Source organism: Tympanuchus pallidicinctus, unplaced genomic scaffold (genome assembly GCF_026119805.1).
Source record: "Tympanuchus pallidicinctus isolate F22 unplaced genomic scaffold, pur_lepc_1.0 scaffold15, whole genome shotgun sequence".
NCBI classification, from domain to species: domain Eukaryota; kingdom Metazoa; phylum Chordata; class Aves; order Galliformes; family Phasianidae; genus Tympanuchus; species Tympanuchus pallidicinctus.
In genome coordinates, this window is record NW_026294669.1 from 29,310,916 (window position 1) to 29,329,915 (window position 19,000).

Consider the following 19,000-nt stretch of genomic DNA (forward strand, 5'->3'; position numbering starts at 1 on the left):
GGACTCAGAGACATCACTGTAAAACAATACTCAACATACATCTCCTGCATTGCAACACAGAACAGGAAGACTAACATCACCTGCTGATCATTTTTTTTCTTTTTAAAATCAGAACAGAAACTGCTGGTGACTTTTATCAGATACCACAGCCTTACTCTAGCCAAGGAAATGAATTGCACGAGATAGAGCTACAAATCTGATATAAAATTCTGTGGTAAAGAACTCTGTCATTGTGTGGTCCACCGAGGTACGTGTCCACCAAAAATGTACACTAACTGGCTTATCTGAAAGCTCTGAGGAAATACACATCATTGAGCAGTTTTGCCTTTAGAGAAGAACTCTCCATGTCTCATCTGATGGCTACAAGCAATACTCACTAAAAACACATCTGAACTTACCCGCTGATCACCACCTTCGCGGCGAGGATCGAGCTTTTTCGCAAAGTGTCTCAAATTATCATAATTATGGAAATTGCACAGAGAAACCAGATCCTGCAAATATTGAAACAACAAATTATTCTCCATGTACAACTGTCCAATGCATATGATACTCTAATACTAGCACTTGTGCTTTACACAGGACTATCCACAGCTCTCAAGAGACAAAGCCAGGACTGCCTAGCCTACCTCAACAACTTCATCTGACGTAGAAGATATTTTTGTATGCCAGATTATTTTCCAAAAGCTGCTTACGATCGTTTTAAAGATTGGAACACAATCAAAACAATTACATTTCATCAAAATCTTTTTTATTGCAATGATATGAGTTGCACTTCTAACATTTTAAAAGCTGTTTCTGAGTGTAAAGGAAGAGAAGCTTCCAGATCAAGTTCTACACCTTCTAATGCAGCATAAAGGAGACTAATGCCTTTGTTAAGTCACAAAGCATTCCACTGCCAAGTATGCCCACAGTCTACTTCCCCATATTTCTGGCATTGTAGTTTCTAGACATTCCCAAAATTTAAGTGCTGTTTATGATAAAATGCAAACATCTTGTCTCAGTTTTTCACCCTTGGATCAAATGTAATCTGTTACTCAAGAAAGAATTAAAATTAAAAAAAAAAAAAAAAAACAAAAAAACAACCCACTATATTAGTGGACTGTCAGCTATGCTAACTGAAGCTCAGTTAGCACCAGCTACAAAAGAAGACTAGGCTAAAGGTAATTTTGCTTACATGACAGAAGTGAATCCCTTTAACACTGTTGCCCATCTTGTCCAAAGGAGGTGACCAGCACATTAAGCCCATGACATTAGGAACAACCAGAAGGATCCCACCAGCAACTCCAGATTTCGCAGGAAGGCCCACCTATGAAACAATTAGAGAATTACCTCTGCAAACATTCGTCACCCCTGTAACACATGCAATTTATTTTACCAAAGATTATTATTTTACCAAAGATTACACAGCACTTATAAAAGTGTGATCTATAAAACACTGACAAAGCATGATTATTTCTCTTTATAGATGGACTACAACCTCGACCTCAGTTCACGGCAATCTGCAGTATGTATTCAAAGTTATTAGCTCCCAATAACACACAAGTCAGTAACACAATGCAAAAGATAACCCAAAGTTGCTGCTGTAACAAAGCTGTTATGACTCAGCAGTAATAAACACGTCTGTCATGAGCAGTTCACAGCATGAGAGTAGTACAAAACTATATAAATATTTAACTGAAAATGCAAAAAAAGAAAAAACAAAACCAACTGAAAACCTGCACATTAATTCATTAAACAACCTACTTATTTATTATCTGAACAAAGTTACTGTTTTGTTTCAATAGTAACTAACATGTCACATATCCCCAACAGCTCAGTAAGCAATAACTTTCTAGGTCACACAAAACATCACGCTCAATTTTACATCCATGCAATGAGGAAAATTGAAAACACTCAAACCACTGAACATACAAGTAAGTTGCAGTACGTACTTCAATACTCACACAACAGGGTTTGTTTCCTAGCCGTACATTACAGTACACGTGCTGTGCACAACATCACTATTTCAACATATGAGGACAACTCATTAAACATCCTGAGTCAGAGAAAGCAACTGTTCACAAAAGCTTCCTGCTATCTTCTATTTCCCTTGCCTCAGGTCTTATTCAGTTCTGCTGCTTCCAGTGATCGCTGCATCAGTCACCTACTTCTCTCACCAATAGCCTTTTTTAGTTTGTTTCAGGTTGAAAAGGATTCCCAAATGCAAAACTGCTGGGAACACCACTGTACAATGAGGTATGGAGTACAAGTAGTGCCATGGATTCTGAGGATTTCACGTAAGTTACGTTGGATTCCTAAACAATTCACGTAACTCCTCCCCACCCACAGCAAAAGCAAACTAGATGACTGTGGAAAACAATAGCACAGTCTATCAATCTTCCCAGTCAGCTCTAACAAGTATCTGAAAATTACTTACATGGAAGGCAAACTGCCCTGAGAAGTCATACATGCCACAGGAATGCATTAAGCTCAAGGTATTCCGGACTGCTTCGGGACTCAGCACTCTTTCACCAGTGATTGGGCAAAAGCCACCGTTAGCCAGAGTTGCAGCCATCACACTTGCTGACTCACAGGTTACTTCTATTGAGCAAAGCTTATGGAAAAGAAAGTCATATTATACAAACTGGTACCTCTAGCACAGTCAGCACAGCCCACTACATCTCCACAGAAATAAGATTTCATAAAATAACCTGCAGCATAACATTTGTTACAGATAACACTAGTGGCATGAAATAGCATCATCTGAATCTTACTACTGTCAAGATACAAAGATCCCAGCAACAGCTTTTGTTTTATACTAATATACTATAACAGCTTTTTTTTTAATATACTAATCTTTGAGTTATTATTAATTGTGAGTTTAGTGTTTCAGTTTGATTCCTTCCCCCAACCCCCCTTAGGTTGCCTTGAGAGGAACCAGCCTGGAAAATAACCTCAGTATTCTGTATTTGCTTAATTGGCAAAGCCATTAAGGAGCCATTTTTCAAATTGAGGTGCAGTGCTTTGTTGGTTGTTTTTTTTTAAGCCTTACAAGACCACCCACATCCACTAAAAGTACATTTCAAAGCTGCGCACACTAGCACATACAAGTCTTAATGCTAGCATTTCCTGCATAGCCTTAGTTTTACCTTTGTCTCATATATGCTTTATGATGTATCTAGAGATAATGACCACATGATAGTCTCACCCAGGATCCCTGCTTCAGTACAGACTATACATACTTTGGTGACACATCAGGAAATGTGATATGATGCCATCACCTGATGCTGCCTCATGTCTGCAGAAACCAAAAGATAAGCTGGTTTCAACCTGAAGCTGAAATGCTACTCTGAAAAATAAACAAACTAGTGCTTGTACTTTTGCCAAACAGTCATTACATGATACTTCATGAAGTTACCTAAGCCAAGTTTGCACGAGTAGTTACTACCTGGAATTCTTATTTTCCGGCTGCCAAACTCAATACATCCTAGTCCAACCAACTGGAGTTGCAAATCAAGAGAACGTCTGAGACGCATCTAAAATGGCAACTGGGTTTTAAACATACGAAGTATTACAGAACATCGCCTACGTTGAAGAAAGTGCTTCAAGGTTCTCAGTTTAAGTGCCTACATTTTGTACCTCGGTTGAGCAAAATTAGAGTAATCCTTCCCCACTTTACAGAGGTAACGTGAAAGTAAGTTCATTACTGGTTCCCAATTGAACAAGTAAGGAAGGAGGGAAAAAAAAAAATACCTTCTAAGTAGAATCTGAGAGCAGAAAAAGCAGCTTTGTGCAATGAAAACAAAACACTGACTTGCCACTCGGAGTGGCACTCGTGTACGTGCCTCCAGTTTTCTGAGTTTGGAGTAAAAAGGACATTTTAACAGGGATAAGAAAGAAACAATGGGAACCATGAAGGTGAGGACAACAAGGCCAAGCTGTAGCTACATCAGGAAACTTAGTTTTGGCCTTTCTTAACTTGTGAAAAGCTTAGTGCTCAGAAGCACACCAGCACTTGAGGCAGTGGGATAGGAAGCATTTTGCAAGGATGGTTAACCAGTAAATTGAAATAAGTTGTCTGCTTTGTTCTGTGATAACACGAGTTCAGAGCAGACTTTCAGTTTTCATCTAGTTTTCAACTTAAGAAGTCAACTGAGTTGAATTTACATACACACTGTAAAGCTCCATTCACTTTCAAGACTAGATGTGCAACCCCAAACAAAAAAAAGGCTCTGACAAAATTTGCACTTAAAAACCACTAGTTTGCACAGGTAAGAGCAAGTATCATGAATTTAAATCAGACTTCCTGAGAACTAACTCTGGATTTTTTTTTAAATATCCCAGACAGACTGGATCAGTAACACAACTTGAACTGCCTCTTGAGAACTGCATGCACAAGATCTGACTGAATTCTGAATTATGCATATTCTCATGTTAGGAAACTCTTTCTTTAGGAAATACCTCCCACTTGCCAAGTTCTCATTTTGCGACAGTTGCAAACAGTTACTAAGGTGAGGCAAGCAGCATGGGGGAAGGAAGAAGGCATTTGAAAAGATACTTTGTCTTATATGCATCAAATTCAACAATAAAGGAAAAGACACTCAAGTCATTTCATTTATAACACTATGGCTGAGCTTACAGTATGGCATGCAGATACAATTTTAGTTATGCATGAGTTCAACATTCTCCACAGTATCATAAAGTATAGCAAATTCATTCAAGTAACACAACATTTCAAGCTTCTGAACTGCTAGTGCTTCATAGACTGCTACTAGTATGCATTAGCAATAAAGCAATAATAAACACTTACATAAATCACTTAAACAAAAGCAAATCTGGATATATCAAATGTATACAGTTCACTTCCAAACAGTTTAACAGACACTGGCAACTTTAATTACAAGACATTAAAACCTCCCCCATCTATGACAGAACAAGTTTCTATTGCTTAGTACAGTAATTCCAACCCCATTCTGAGTCTCAATTTCAGAGCTAATTACCTGAAAATAAAAGTCCAGTATAGCAACCATATCTGTGCCTTCCGGAAAGCACTGAGGAAGGGAAAAAGAAGTCTTTAAGTACAATTAAGCAGCTTTAAGTTTTTCAACAACAAAATGCATCCAATCTTACAAAGTCATCTGTACAACACGGATTAAGCATTTATGATGTGATAATTCATCCTGTAATACAGAAATGAGGTTACGGGTATTGTTAAAACGACGTAAGTATTCACACCCTACAAAAGGCTGGGCATTTTGAGTGACAGTATGAAATACATGTACAGTATTACAATAATGTACATGATCGTGAACACAAAATGAAACAAGTTTTAAAAGTTCATAGACTATGAAAAGCATTCTTCAAAATACAACAAACATAAGAGACCAACCTTTTTCTCTTTCAAGTAATAGCCAATTGCAAAGTTTCTATCTCCACTCTCTCTTTCAGACTGGAACCTTGAAACCAAGCAACAAGAAATCAGAAATGCATGATGTAACCCATTAAAACCACAGGTAAAAAAATACATTGCTTCTGAACACAAGCATTCTACTAACAGACCAGAAACTGCCCTAAAACTCATCCCAGTGCACTCTGTTCAAGTGTAGTTAGGGTCAAACTTCAACATCTGAACATACACATTACTGGTTACCTATACATACACAGTTTTACTTTTATTTAAGACAAACAAGTAGAAGATCATTCTTTTAAAAGCATTTCTAAAAAGACAGTAATAGACTGAGACCTCTGAGAATAAGCTGCAGCAAAAGCATCATTCGCTGACAGCTGCGATCAAACCAGACAAGGAATGAATGCCAGAAAGCTAAGATGTGCATTTACAGCTCTCAGAGCCACGGCACCACAGCACTACGACAGAATAATTTCTCAAGGAGAAAATGATTGCTTCCATATCAGACCAGTCACAGCAACACAGAAACATGCACAACTTCATTTCTTGCTAATTTTAAGCCCAAGCTATTTCCTGTAAATATTAAATGATGCCTTTCAACATAAATAACTAAACTTCGTCGTGCATTCAACATGCCAACTATCAGTTGAGGTATTAAGCATATAAAAAATACTTACGTAGCATTACTGAATCCAACATATTCATTACCAGCCATTTTATTCATGAATTGCATAACCTGTTAAAGACAGAGAGGAAGGGGGAAAAAAAAAGAGGCAAGCTAACATTTTCAGATGGAAGAATTACAACTGTTCAACACTCAACCCAGCCTTACGCTAAGCCTGTCTCTTGCATCATAAATTTGCAATCACAGCCCAAATCATTATATCTTTTATTCAGCCAAATTCAGATCAAGGAGAGTTTGAAAGGATTTAAAATAGCAATGTTAACTGCAGGTGGAAATTTAAGGTGGCTACCACCCATTTTAGTCAGAATAAACCAAGTGTCATAATTCACTTACGTAGTCAAATTTTTCTGCATTATTTGCTCCTTGCTGCAAGAAAAGAAAAAATAATTTACAAAGAATGTTAACATGGGAAAGAAGTTAGTTCACTTAACATTAGGATATTTATTGCATAAAACTAAGGTATGAGGCTAATTAAGAATACGGTACTACAGTCATTTCACATACTAACAACAAACTAAGGTGTTAGATAAGTAAATCTTTAATTATCACTTAAACAAAAAATTATTTAAATAAAAAGCAATCTAAGAGTTATCCAACACCTGCACGTTGGAATGAATTTAAGCTGAAGGAGGTATGCTTTGTTTTAAGTGTTCTCTACTCAACTTTACGTGTTTAACACAATAATAGTTAAAGCAAGAAATACAAAAATAACTGCAGGCAGGATAATTATAATGAAAACGTTAACTTTATATAGATTAGTAAACACAGGTAATCTTACATTATCAGCAGAGCTGAGCATAGCAAAATGCAGGCTACATAGGCTAAAATATTTTCCATTGCTAGTGCCCATACTACAGATTTAGACTGAAGACTTAGAATAAAGTGTTACCCTTACTGTGAAAATAACTGCATTTAATCAAATGTATCTGATTTAATAGCTGATTAACGTCCTACCTATTAAAAAATTAAACAGAAAAATAAAATTTCACATCATACTGCAGTACATCATCAAGTACATCATTTTGCTAGCAACGTAAAGAAAAGTCTAAAATGTGTGAGGATGCTAGTGAACATTCATTCGTAGGGTCAGGGGACACTTCATTTGGTTTTTTGTGTCGGTCTTTTTCCGCCCCTTTGGGAAGGGGGCATGGGGACACAGGTGTGAAAGGTTGCACTCGGGGCTTTTTTCTCTTTTATAGGAGTAAGCTCAATTTTAATAGCTGCCAGTAGAGGATGTGTTACTTCTTTACGCTCTGACAAACAACTTGTAACAAATTCCTCCAGCTAGACATTGAAACTGGGCTGGGAGATTTAAGAACAGTGCATGGTCTGCTGGGGGACAGGAGGGGCTGAGCAGGAAATCTTTTAAAGTAGCAGCTTTTTAGGAAGTTTAAAAAACAGTGGCATCACGTACACAAGTGGAAACAATACATCTGGGGAAGATGCTCTCATCTTCAATATTGAGATTATTTATATTTTATTTAGATAAAATACTCTGTTTAGGAAGCTCTTTGAGATACTACTTGCACAGTGTTCAGTATGGGGATGGGGGAAAAGGGGAAAAAACTGAAACTAGATATGAACCAGTATTTTACTTAATGAAAATGCATAAAGCCAGCCTCATTTCCCACTCTGGCTATAGTTTAAGGTGCTGCAGGTAGTCTCTGCAGCCCATGCACCAGCTCAGCTACAAGATGTGCAGTCACACACGTACAGTCACTAGCTGAAAGTAACACCACACTGCTTTGTCAAAATTACACACCCATGGTTACCTTATGCTTAGCCTTACACTTACAGTCAGTCTCTTGCTAATTTGTAATAAAAAAATATAAATGACATTTCATCAAAATGTTCCTGTTTAATACACCAGAACACAAGCCTTAAAAATTTAACTCCAAATCTGTTCAATGAAAAATAATTAAAAGAAGAAATTACCAACTTCATTGAACTGTTGCAGTTGTCAAAATATTCCATAGATCCTAATGCTGTAAAATATGTAACAACATTTAAACCACAAAAACCTTTTCAAACCTTTCAAATGCACAATGAACATCTTTTCTGGGAAAGTGGGTCAGCATTAGTTATGGGATGCTGCATTGATAATTGTATGGTTAGACATAATAAATCAAAACATTATCTTTTGTTAAAAAAAGAAAGAGGGAGAAAGGGATCATGCTTTCTGCAAAAATAGAAATACATCATAATTCACTTTTTTTTTCCCAGCTGAAAAAAGAATCCCTTGCCCTTCAACAAAAACCTGGCTTTTCCAGCATCCTATACAGTTTGTGGGCAAAAGACCCAATGCAAACTTCTTCTGCATTAACTCATAAAAAAGGTTCCTTTGTAGCGGTTGCATCTACTCCACATTTTAGGAATAAAACCTTCTGCACACTACATCAAGATGATGCATTTTCAGTCCTTGATGCTCCACAAACGTCCATAGGTACCTTACATCAAATGAGAGCATTGTTACTGAAGTTTCACCACTCGTGGCACCTAAGATATTTGCCTAAGTATCCATAGGACCAAGACCTCAGAACGAGTTTAACGTAACAGAAAACAAAACAGAAAACTTTGCTTCCTTACGCCTGATGACAATAAAACCAAGCTAGCAATTCCCTGCTTCAGCAGCTTACAGGTGCGTGCCTCCCTCCTTCCTGAAAGCTAAAGAGACACAAACACAATGCATGTTCTGAGATGAAAATCTAAGTGCAGACTAAATCCTAGCAGCGTGCTGAGCAATGTTTCCATAGTCACTGAAACAAAGAAAGAAACCATCCGTTCTTGTGTAAATGCTTCTTATTTTTCTGAGGCTGGGAGCACTGAGACAAAACTTTTTCGCTGTTGTTGTTGTTCAGATGCAATTCACCTGCCTAGGACATAGAAGGAAACATTCCATGCACTAAATCCACAAACACTGCATTTACTGGAACATATGTTCATATACACACCGACTGCACACATGCTTGTGTGTATATACATATGAAAACAACACTTCTAAATGAATACAAAATGAAATAAAAAATGTTAAGATTGAAGCAGTTTGATAGACAGAAAAAAATCCGACTTGGAAAAGACAGCTCAATACAATTCTGTAAACACTCAGAACTACAGCAAAGCTACAGCTGTCCATCATCAGGTTTTTTGTTTTGGGTTTGCCTTTTTGGACTGTCTAAGGTTTCTAGTGATCTTCCCTGTGTTCAAACAAGGTACTTCATATTTCTACTGGAAAACTACAAAGCAATCGAGCACAACTGGGTAAGTTGCAAGCCTGCACGTATATAGGAAAGGAGAGACACGGATACTTCCCAGAGTTTGCAACTAGAGAAATCTGGCAATATTTATTAGAAAAGTAGTTAATATTAGCCACTTCTCATTGATCAACACTAAACACTTTGAAAATTAGACCACATAAGCTCTTACCATGCGTCTCTTGTTAAAATACTATTTTCACTTTGAATCCAAGCCAAACTAATAAAGAGTGTCTGGATTATGAGACTTAAGGTAGAAGATGATTATCAAAAATACGTCAGGAATTTTTTTAAACCATCATAACTTACAACTATATTCTGTAGCAAACATCCAGGAAAAAGCTCCTAGCACTAGGTTAGAGAGCAAGAAAACAATTTTTCCATTTGTACATTTTAGGTAAGCTTAATATTTGTATTCTAGCTTTCTTTACTTACATGCTTTTTTATTTGTTAACCTGAGCATGTTCTGTGAGAGCTGGTATCTTGGCTGCTTAGTGTACCATTTTCAGCTCTGAAATACCTGAGAGCACACTGTCACAGACAGCATCCAACCCACAAAGAGCAAGACTACTACCATTTCAAATAGATGTAAAAACATCCTGGCGTCCTTCAAGGATTAAATACTTTCAGAGGTAACCACTGAGTGTTACATGCCCTTTCAAACACCACTCCAAAACGGGAAGCCACAGACCACTGCACATTCTATGTTAATTAACACATAATACATACAAGTTGGAATAAAAAGCAAGCACAAAATGGCATGTATGTATGCTCTAGTCAAAATTAGTTATGACAAGAAAGTGAAAAATTCAGGAAGAGAGGAACCTTCCCCAAATCGAAGCCAAGTATCTTGGAGTGAAGATCACAACGTCAACACAGATTTTAAAGCTGTCTGGGGTTATTTTTACACATCAGTCTGTCACGAAGGGCAAACAGAACAGGTAGAAGACAGCAGGTAAAGCTAAATTTGTACTATATATTTTAAATAAAGCCAGTAAGAAATGTGCCTTTCTTCTCCTCTCCTCAAGAATTGTATAGGCTTTTTAAGGACAACAAACAGACCTGGGAACAGCTAGGCAGGTTTTCACAATGCTGATAGACACAGATACTTGGAAGTCTACCAGCATATTTATAATGCTCTGAAGTATACGGGATTCACTACACTTACTTCTATTATTTATGTTCTCTTTAGGGTCATGAAAACATGAGCATTTTCACCCTCACCTACACCAAACTTTGCGAAAGGACTATGAGTACTGCTGTGCACCCTACACTGGGCTTACATCGCAAGGCTTTGTAGCAGAGGGGACCCAGGGATGGATTCTGAGCAGAGCCCAAGAGCTGCTTTGTGTCAGATCAGAGCTCGGGAGCTCGGCCAGGCAGAGCCAAGTCAGCGAGGAACACCGGTCAAGCCTCTGCAAGAGTAGATGTAAGGAAGGGAAAAACTGCTGTGCAGCAGCAGACAGGGGAAAGAGGCGAGACGAGAGATGCAGCCCTGCAGGCACCGAGGTCAGTGGGGAAGGAGGGCAGGAGGTGCTCCAGGCATGCAGCAGCAGCTTCTTGCAACCCCAGAGACCCACAGAGGAGCAGGCTGTCCCTTTGCAGCCCACAGGCACCACGCAGAGCTCATCTCTGCCCAGGGAGACCCCCTGCAGGAGCAGCCCAAGGCTGGTGCCCAAAACCTTGGTCACCTAGAAAAGCTTTCACCTGCAGACAGGACCCTGACACATAATGACACACCTCACCTACTGGCATCCCTAAGCAACTGCTCCAGGCAGCCATGCTTCTGACACAACCGTGGATCTCTCTGCAGCTGGCACGCTCTGAGAATCAAGTGTAACATTTCAGAAAAACAAGAGAAGAAAGCATTTCCATCCACCTATGGTAGGGACAAAGACTGTGATTTACACAAAGCTGGGTGCTTCAGGAGCACCACACCTATACTAGATCTGGCCAGCAGCTGAATCCTCACTTCAGCTATTTCCTTGGAGACCTGGAATTTTATTCTACCACCATTTTTCCACATTAGATGGTATAACTGCCACTCCTGTTTTTTTCAATGCTATTATTTCAGAATTGTTCTAACTATATAACCTCAGCTAGTAATAAAGACAAACGGCCGTACAATTACAAACAAGCACAAAGGCCCTCAGGGCTTTTTATGATCTTCATTATAAAAGACTACAGTATGTCCTTTTGCTAAAAGATTTCCATTCCAAATACACGCTTTAAATTGCTGAAGCAGCCTGTATTTGCAATGCAAATATCGTTAGGGCAGAGCCACAAGTTAAGGCAATAAAACCTGAACACATTCCAAGCATGTCAGGAGAATCGTGTAAGCTGGTAAGAGTAGGTCATACAGTAAGGCAAACAAATGCACAACTTGGCATGCCCGTATGTTTTTGTTATTATTTACTATTACAGGTATCGAGTACCAGCATGACCGCTTTGGTCTGTGCTCTGTTCCAAAGTGTGCAGTCAGAGCTGGACTTGTGACCCCAAGAACTGTTTCTTCCCCCCATAAAACATTAACACAGTACATACTCTGACAAAAAAAGTATATGGCTGTGAGCTCCATGTCTTGTCCACAACTGATTTGTGTCCGATTTTAAGGGCAGTAATGGACACAACCACACATGCTAATCTCTGCTGGCTGAGTCCTGCACCACATAATGGATGCAAAATTTCATAAATCAGAAAAAGGTAATTTAGCACATCTCTCTCAAAGGAGGTAAAAGCATTCTTAATGCTGAAATACAGCACCAATCTCTCCTGAGCTATCAACATGCTATCACTACCTCAACCTGTCACATGTGACACATTCGCTCCTGTTTAACAGCCTTCTCATTATCTTGGACTCCACGAGCCACACACAGCCACCAAGATATTTAAGTAGCACCTGAAATCAAACAACACGAATGCAGGGAAACTGAGGGCAGAACAAAGGTTAATGAAGCCACCTTGCCCAGAAAAATCTAAGTTAGATTAAGTCAAATACAAACTGGAATTACTTAAGTCACTGAACAGTTTAGGAAGAATGTTGCTAAGAAAGAGGTTGTAAAGAAGTTATTTCACAAGAAAACATAGCCTGTATGTAAGTTCTTGACCCTCTAACTTCTTCCAGAATACCATGTTTAGTTTGGTTAGTTAGTCAGATGATAAATGGTATCTTTGTGAAAACAATACATGAAAATCTACATTTTAATCACAGCCAAAACAAATAATGAAGTGATAATTGTGATATGTGTCCATTAGACGTGCAGTTACCACATGCAAAAACATCAGTGCAGTGCAATACTCTTAATAAGAACATTACAGAAAAGAACAACAAAAAAAATCCACCCTGCAAAACAATCCCCCAACCTTTCAACAAATACCACAATTACATGCAATAAACAAATCCACTTTGTCTATTTAAAAGTAAACCATTTATCAAGAACTATGTGCCCTCTGCAAGAGGCACATGCCTGTGTTTTGCCTTATGACCAACAGGGCATGTTCTAGGTAGGTCTAACATCTTGACATTTGACAAGTGTGTTAAGTCATTTTAAAATTCACTGTTATTCAAGTGAATTTCAATGCTCAGTCAACCTTTAAAAATATTAAACGTGAATAAATTTACCTGTCATATTTAAGGCCATTTTCTTTCACCTACAGCTATTAAAGATAAATGTCTTTAAGCAGGAGTTCTTACACCTTCTTTAAATATAAAATAACAAAAAAAAAAAATCATGATCTAAGAAATTGTAAAATCAACAATTTGGAAACAGGAGGTAAGAAACACACTGTAGCTAACAAAGAATGAAACATAAGGAAGACAAAGGCTTTTTTAGACCTCTGAAGTAACAGCATTAAGTTTTCTACTTGAAATCTCCAGGGCACTGACATGATCCTCAGCCCTCTAAGCAGGTATCCTGAGTTCTAAAGAACCAAGAACCAGTTTTTTTTGTATCAGTGCCTACCAAAAAAAAAAAAAAAAAGGCAGAAAAAGCAAGTATCTGGCAAACATCAGCATTACATGAAATTCATGTCATTTACAATAGATACAGCTATTCTAACGCAAAAAATGTAATACTGCTTTTCCAAAGTTGCAAGATTATGGACTGAAATCATTATTCAGCTGACAGTTTACTCTGCAAATACAGGTGGCTGTTCCCAAGCACATTTAAGAAAGTACATTAAGCACCCCAAAAGAAACTACATACCATAAGTTAAATCTAGTTCTATTACACAGTATGTTAATAGTAGATACATTTCATATTAAAATTAATGTAACTGCATCACCCTAGAATCCCCAGGATCTTCCTTTCCTTCTGCACAGCAGGAAATACTCTAAGTTTACATTGCACAAGCATTAGTCATTTGCAAACATATCCAAGTACTACAGAGTATGTTCATAGGGACATGCCGGTAGCATCTGAAGTATTATCCAGTTAAAGAAGTAAACAAAACTTAAAACTCTACCATTAAAGTCTCTATTAAACCATTAAACTCTACCATTAAAGTCTCCCAGCTGCACTGTAACTACTTTTAAAAACTGTTTGAAGCTGCCTTTGTTTGGAAGTGTTTTATTTCCAAAACATGCCAGCTTGTCTACCTGCTAACAAGCAAACTGCCATCAAATACTGCGCACAAACAATGAAAACATGCAAGGATACTTTCCTACACTCTATTAAAATTCTCTGAGAGAAACTAAAAATGATTTTTTACCTTGATTAAAGACGTGACCACAATTGCTCCAGCATTCACCATAGGGTTATGAGGCTTGTCTGTGAAATAAAGTTTTCAATTACATATATAACTGAAGACACATCGGTCAAACAAAGCCAGTCAAAGGTTGAAGTGAAAAATGATCAATATAAGATTTGGAACTATAACAACAGAATACAAACTTCAACTAGAAATATTGTGATCTCAATTTTTTTTTTTTTATTTTATTTTTTTGGCTAAGTATTTTACAGCTTATAACAAACTGCCCAATGCTACTTAACAATCCAGTAAACACATCGGTTTGGCAAGGCTCCTTGTCTTTAACCTCCTTGTCTTTAACCTCAACCTCCTCCAGTGATCCAATATTTGATCAACGTGGCATCAACAAGAAGAACCAACACCCCTAAGGGACTTGCAAACTTTCTCTGAGTCTCAGTGATTTTAAAAGCTCAAGAGGTAAAGAAATAAAACACCTCTCCAATTCTTCCATTTCCTCACTTCTGCACATAAACACAGCAACCTGAGTCTTCAAAAACCAGAGGTTTCTATGGCCTTCTTCTGAAATACAAGTAATTCCTTCCCCATCCTCACTGAGATTTAACATTTCAGAATTGACTTACACCTGCCACGGCTTAAGTTCCTTATTATAACCCAACTTCTCCATATTATCAATACTTTGGCATCCCCATTGGAAGAACCACCATCAAAAATTAAAGTAAAAAAACTTTCTTGATTAGCTGTCTACTTTTCAAGTAGTCTATAGGAGTTCTCTTTCTTCATCATCTATCTCCTAGTTCTCATTCTTTTTTTTCTTTTAAACATTTTGGCTTTTAAAACAGGATGTTGCTTTTTGAGGGTTACACTGTCTAAAAAACAATACTGTGACAGTTTCGAATTCTTCCTTTTATCTGTTGCTACTTTAACTCCAAACTTGTGGGAGGAAAAAAAGGAACATTTAAAAACATCAACTGTTTGCTCTTTTAATACGTAATACACGCAGTAAAATAAACTTGAGAGATTTTACCATTTCAATAGCTTCCAAACTCTGCCTCCTTAGGGACCAAAACCTCTGTGCCCTTTTTTAAGCTGCCAGAAGATGAATGACTCGCAGCATCTCATACTGCTGGTCAGAGGGGACCTCACCTCATGGAGCCTCCCACTCAGAGCAAGGCCACTGCTGAGGTTAGACCATGTCACCCATGGCTTTGCCTAGCTGTCTCAAAATCCTCCCAGTGCTGCAAACCCACATCCCTCCCTAAGTATCCTCCTCCTCCCAGGAGCCAAGTTTACCTTCCACCCCACCCACATTCCCTCAAGCTATGGATTATGTGGAACTGGTGACCTTCATTGCTTTGTTGGCCCCTACCAAAAGTTACAGTCATTTTCCTATAGCAGCAGCAACACATTAACCTCCCAGGAGAAGTCACCTGTAAGGAACTGCACACTGTATTACCACAAGGAACCAAGGCAGAGAATGCAATCACAACAGTTTGTGAAGAGGTCAGCAGACTCATCTGTTTATCTTCAAAAGAGGTATCAAGCTCTGAAAAGCTAACTGGCACAGACTGCTAACCACACACTAATCAAATAAAGGCAATCATTTACTTCTACTGAAAAAAAACCCACTGTTAGGCAGTGTCCCTGCAAGTCTCTTGTCTCCTCGTACCATCTCATTATATCTCACAGTAAATTCATCTTCCTACCCTTAATGAAAAGCACCACTTTTAACAGCCACTCCATTCCAGCTGGGATGCCCTGACTAAGCACAGCACTGCATCATTTCTCTTCTGCCTAAGCAACCTGCCTAGCAGCCTGAAGAGCAAACACACTGCTCTGCTACAGAGTTCTGTCTGTACTGAGGACAGGGATGCTTGTCTTCTACATCTTTTAATGTAAGGAACTTAAGGAATTTAACAGATACATCAAAGCTCAAAAGAAAACATGACTTACCTAGTCATATTAATTGTCTCCCCTGGACATCGCTATTAATCAGTGAAAAACAAATGTGTTCTTTATAACTCAAAATCTGCCAGACCACCAGTAAGATTGCTCTAGCAACGTGCCACACAGTTATGCCTTATGCAAACCAGACCTTCCCTTTGAGCTTGTAAACTCAAATTACACTGCTTTTCCCTCACCAGTTCTTATGACATTTTGTCCACCTCTGGCATTAAGCATTTCCAGCACGACTCCGGTTTGCAGCCTTTGAGCACAGGAAACAGAAGCTGCCACACGTGCACAAAAGCAACATTTTAACACACCAGACAGGTGTGCTGTGACTAGTTCCTTGTAACAAAGGCATCAGAACATGCTTGTGCAATGCAAAACCTACAGAAATCCACCTTTAGATGACAAAATTCCTCAGCAGCACAAGCCATTTCCTGACAGACCTCCACACGAGCACAATACATTTATTACTGCACTAGATTCTACCAAAATACTGGACTACATTCTAAGAAACTGTATCACTGGACTAACACTTCAAATGACCACTATCAAAAGGTCACATATATGAACAGATGACACTGACTGTGCACAGATACAGTCTTGTCAGATACACTTCAGTGTCAACTCACCAGCAGGAAGTACACTGCAAACTGACTCAATCACTATAGGAAGTTAATACTCCTGGTGATGTGTATTTCAGACACATTTTACTACAAGAAATTCCCAAGCTACTTGAAGCAACTTTTAATTAGCGTGAAAACTGCTTTAATCATATGGAAATCTGAACTGCGTGGTGAACTGTTTCCTTGATTAAAAATAGTTTTGAAATTGAATACTCACATGGCTGCATCAGATTCCAAATTTACATTGCACAGCACAGACCTTACCCGAAATATGAATGATGCTTATCAACACTTTTTGTTCTGTTAGCTTTTTTCACTATTTAAAACTATCTGAAATCTTTCCAGGAGTAGTAAATTAAGAAATACAAGAACTTATATATAGTAGGTAGGTTAAAAAAAAAAGACAACAAAAATACTTCAGATGCGTGTCTAAAAAGTTCTCAAATAGTTGCAGATCACCTCATAAAATCCTCATTGCAGACATAAAAACTGACTATAACAATTTGGAAGCCAATGGACTAAATGTACACATGGTGTGTTTGCAAACCTGATCAAAGAGTTATGTTAAAGCTGCTAGACATGCTGCATGTCCAAGCTTCACATGACTTGGTTTTTATATACAAGCTATACCCCCTTTTCTCCTCTTCCTCTTTTACTTGCAGAAATGCAACTCTCCGTGTAACTGACCTCTACTGTCTGCTTTAAAGACTGTATAGACCCAACCTGAGTGTGACCAGCCCTTCAGCTAACACGTTTCTCAGGTCAGCTCTACCACCCATACAACAACACACTTAATAAAAGTTCATAAAGGTTTGCATCACATGCATTAGTCTTCTCTCTTAATTTCATGCACTCTGGTGCAATTTCTAACAACCCCAATCCCCATTACAAGATTGTCTTAAGCACTCTTCAAAGTAATAGTAATGTAAGACTATAGTCCAATCATTCTGTATGTCTAAATAGAATTATGCATTATAGTTTGTGAATGTCTGCATCAATATTTGTAACACAGATAAAATTCAACACAGTCCTTGACAAAAAATATTTCAGTCTTATTAATTAAATATTAATCGGATTGCCATGGCAACAGAAACATTGTTCTTTTACTGGGAGAGAAAGATCTGCTGGAAGCATCTGTGTTTCAGAGATAACATCCAGCACTTCCTCTAAGGCTACATGAGTCATCTTTTTCAGATTTTTACCATAATGTCATTCAAAATAGCGCTTTTGATGCTTGTTTTTCAATGCCATTCAAAAAGAAATAATCTAGCTACCGTGCAAGACATTCTTGCTAAAACATTCCTGTCACAAACAAAAAAAAAAAGTACATTTTGAATCACTAGCCAAATTTAATTTGGAATCATCCATGGGAAGGCACATTGTTTTACTTCTGTACTAACCAGCTCCAGCCTTTGGCATCAGCACCTGCTCCTGACAGCACTGAGAGGCCAGGTGGTATACAGACTGCTTTTACATTTGTATGACAACAACAGTTAGACTTTAGAAGATAGAGTAAAATAAAAATACTGGGGAAAAAAAGGGTAGCTTGTTCTGTAAATGCGTTATTAAATATTAAGTAACTCTTACCATCTTCATTCAGGAACAATTTGTTGAATCTTAATCCACTCGGCTCTTTACCAACATATCTGTGCACATACTCTGTGCCAAGATCATTGACAGCAATAGCATATTTCAAAGGCTTTACACAGGACTGAAGACAAAAAGGAACTTTGGTATCTCCAATAGAATGCCTGCGAAAAACACAGATGAAGATGCTTAAATTCTCCTGTTCTCCAGCTATATTAAGTGCTTCATTCAGTTCTCAGCATACTGGGACTAGTCACAGGAAAAACAAAGTTACTTAAACTACATTTATACACCAGGGGAGTGCCCTGTCTGTAGCAGAAAGGTTGGAACTCTAAAAGGTCCCTCCCAGTCCAAACCATTTTATGATTTTAAAGAACAGAACAAAGAGGCTTTATGTTTTTAACAATCACCTCTATACAGTAAACAAGACAAAACTGGTCATTATTACAGATACAATAAACTGAAAGCTAATTAAGAAATAGGTTTGCACCAGAAGTCTAGTACCAGATTTATTCAGCTGAGTACAGTCAACCTGGATGTAGCCCCTTACACATAGTGATGGATATGGAAGCAAAAATGAGAGCCAATTCTGTTCTGGAACTATCAATTGAACTATCAGTAGTTCTATTCTCTCTGATAGTGCTGTACGTATTTTACTGAAGACATGAAATAACATCTTCCAGAAAGTTTATTTGCAACACCTAATCCAGGCTCAAGAGAATGAGTCACAAAAGCAGCATATGGCCCATTGAGAACAACAGGTTCCAAGCTATCACATGTCTGACGACAAAATCAGAACTGTTTTGGGTTT

At 38.1% G+C, this 19,000-nt stretch overlaps 1 protein-coding gene across 3 annotated transcripts in view; it reads right to left on the reverse strand.

Moving 5' to 3' along the window:
* GLS (glutaminase) overlaps nucleotides 1-19,000 on the reverse strand; it is a 52,029-nt gene that overhangs the window by 18,564 nt on the left and 14,465 nt on the right. For all 3 annotated transcript variants that reach the window (XM_052675799.1, XM_052675798.1, XM_052675800.1), the window contains 9 exons: nucleotides 18,190-18,353; nucleotides 14,033-14,091; nucleotides 6,405-6,437; nucleotides 6,064-6,122; nucleotides 5,369-5,435; nucleotides 4,980-5,030; nucleotides 2,417-2,593; nucleotides 1,175-1,306; nucleotides 399-491 (listed from right to left, as the gene is read on the reverse strand). In XM_052675799.1, the coding sequence (XP_052531759.1) occupies nucleotides 399-491; nucleotides 1,175-1,306; nucleotides 2,417-2,593; nucleotides 4,980-5,030; nucleotides 5,369-5,435; nucleotides 6,064-6,122; nucleotides 6,405-6,437; nucleotides 14,033-14,091; nucleotides 18,190-18,353 (835 nt within the window). The remainder of the gene's footprint in view (nucleotides 1-398; nucleotides 492-1,174; nucleotides 1,307-2,416; nucleotides 2,594-4,979; nucleotides 5,031-5,368; nucleotides 5,436-6,063; nucleotides 6,123-6,404; nucleotides 6,438-14,032; nucleotides 14,092-18,189; nucleotides 18,354-19,000) is intronic.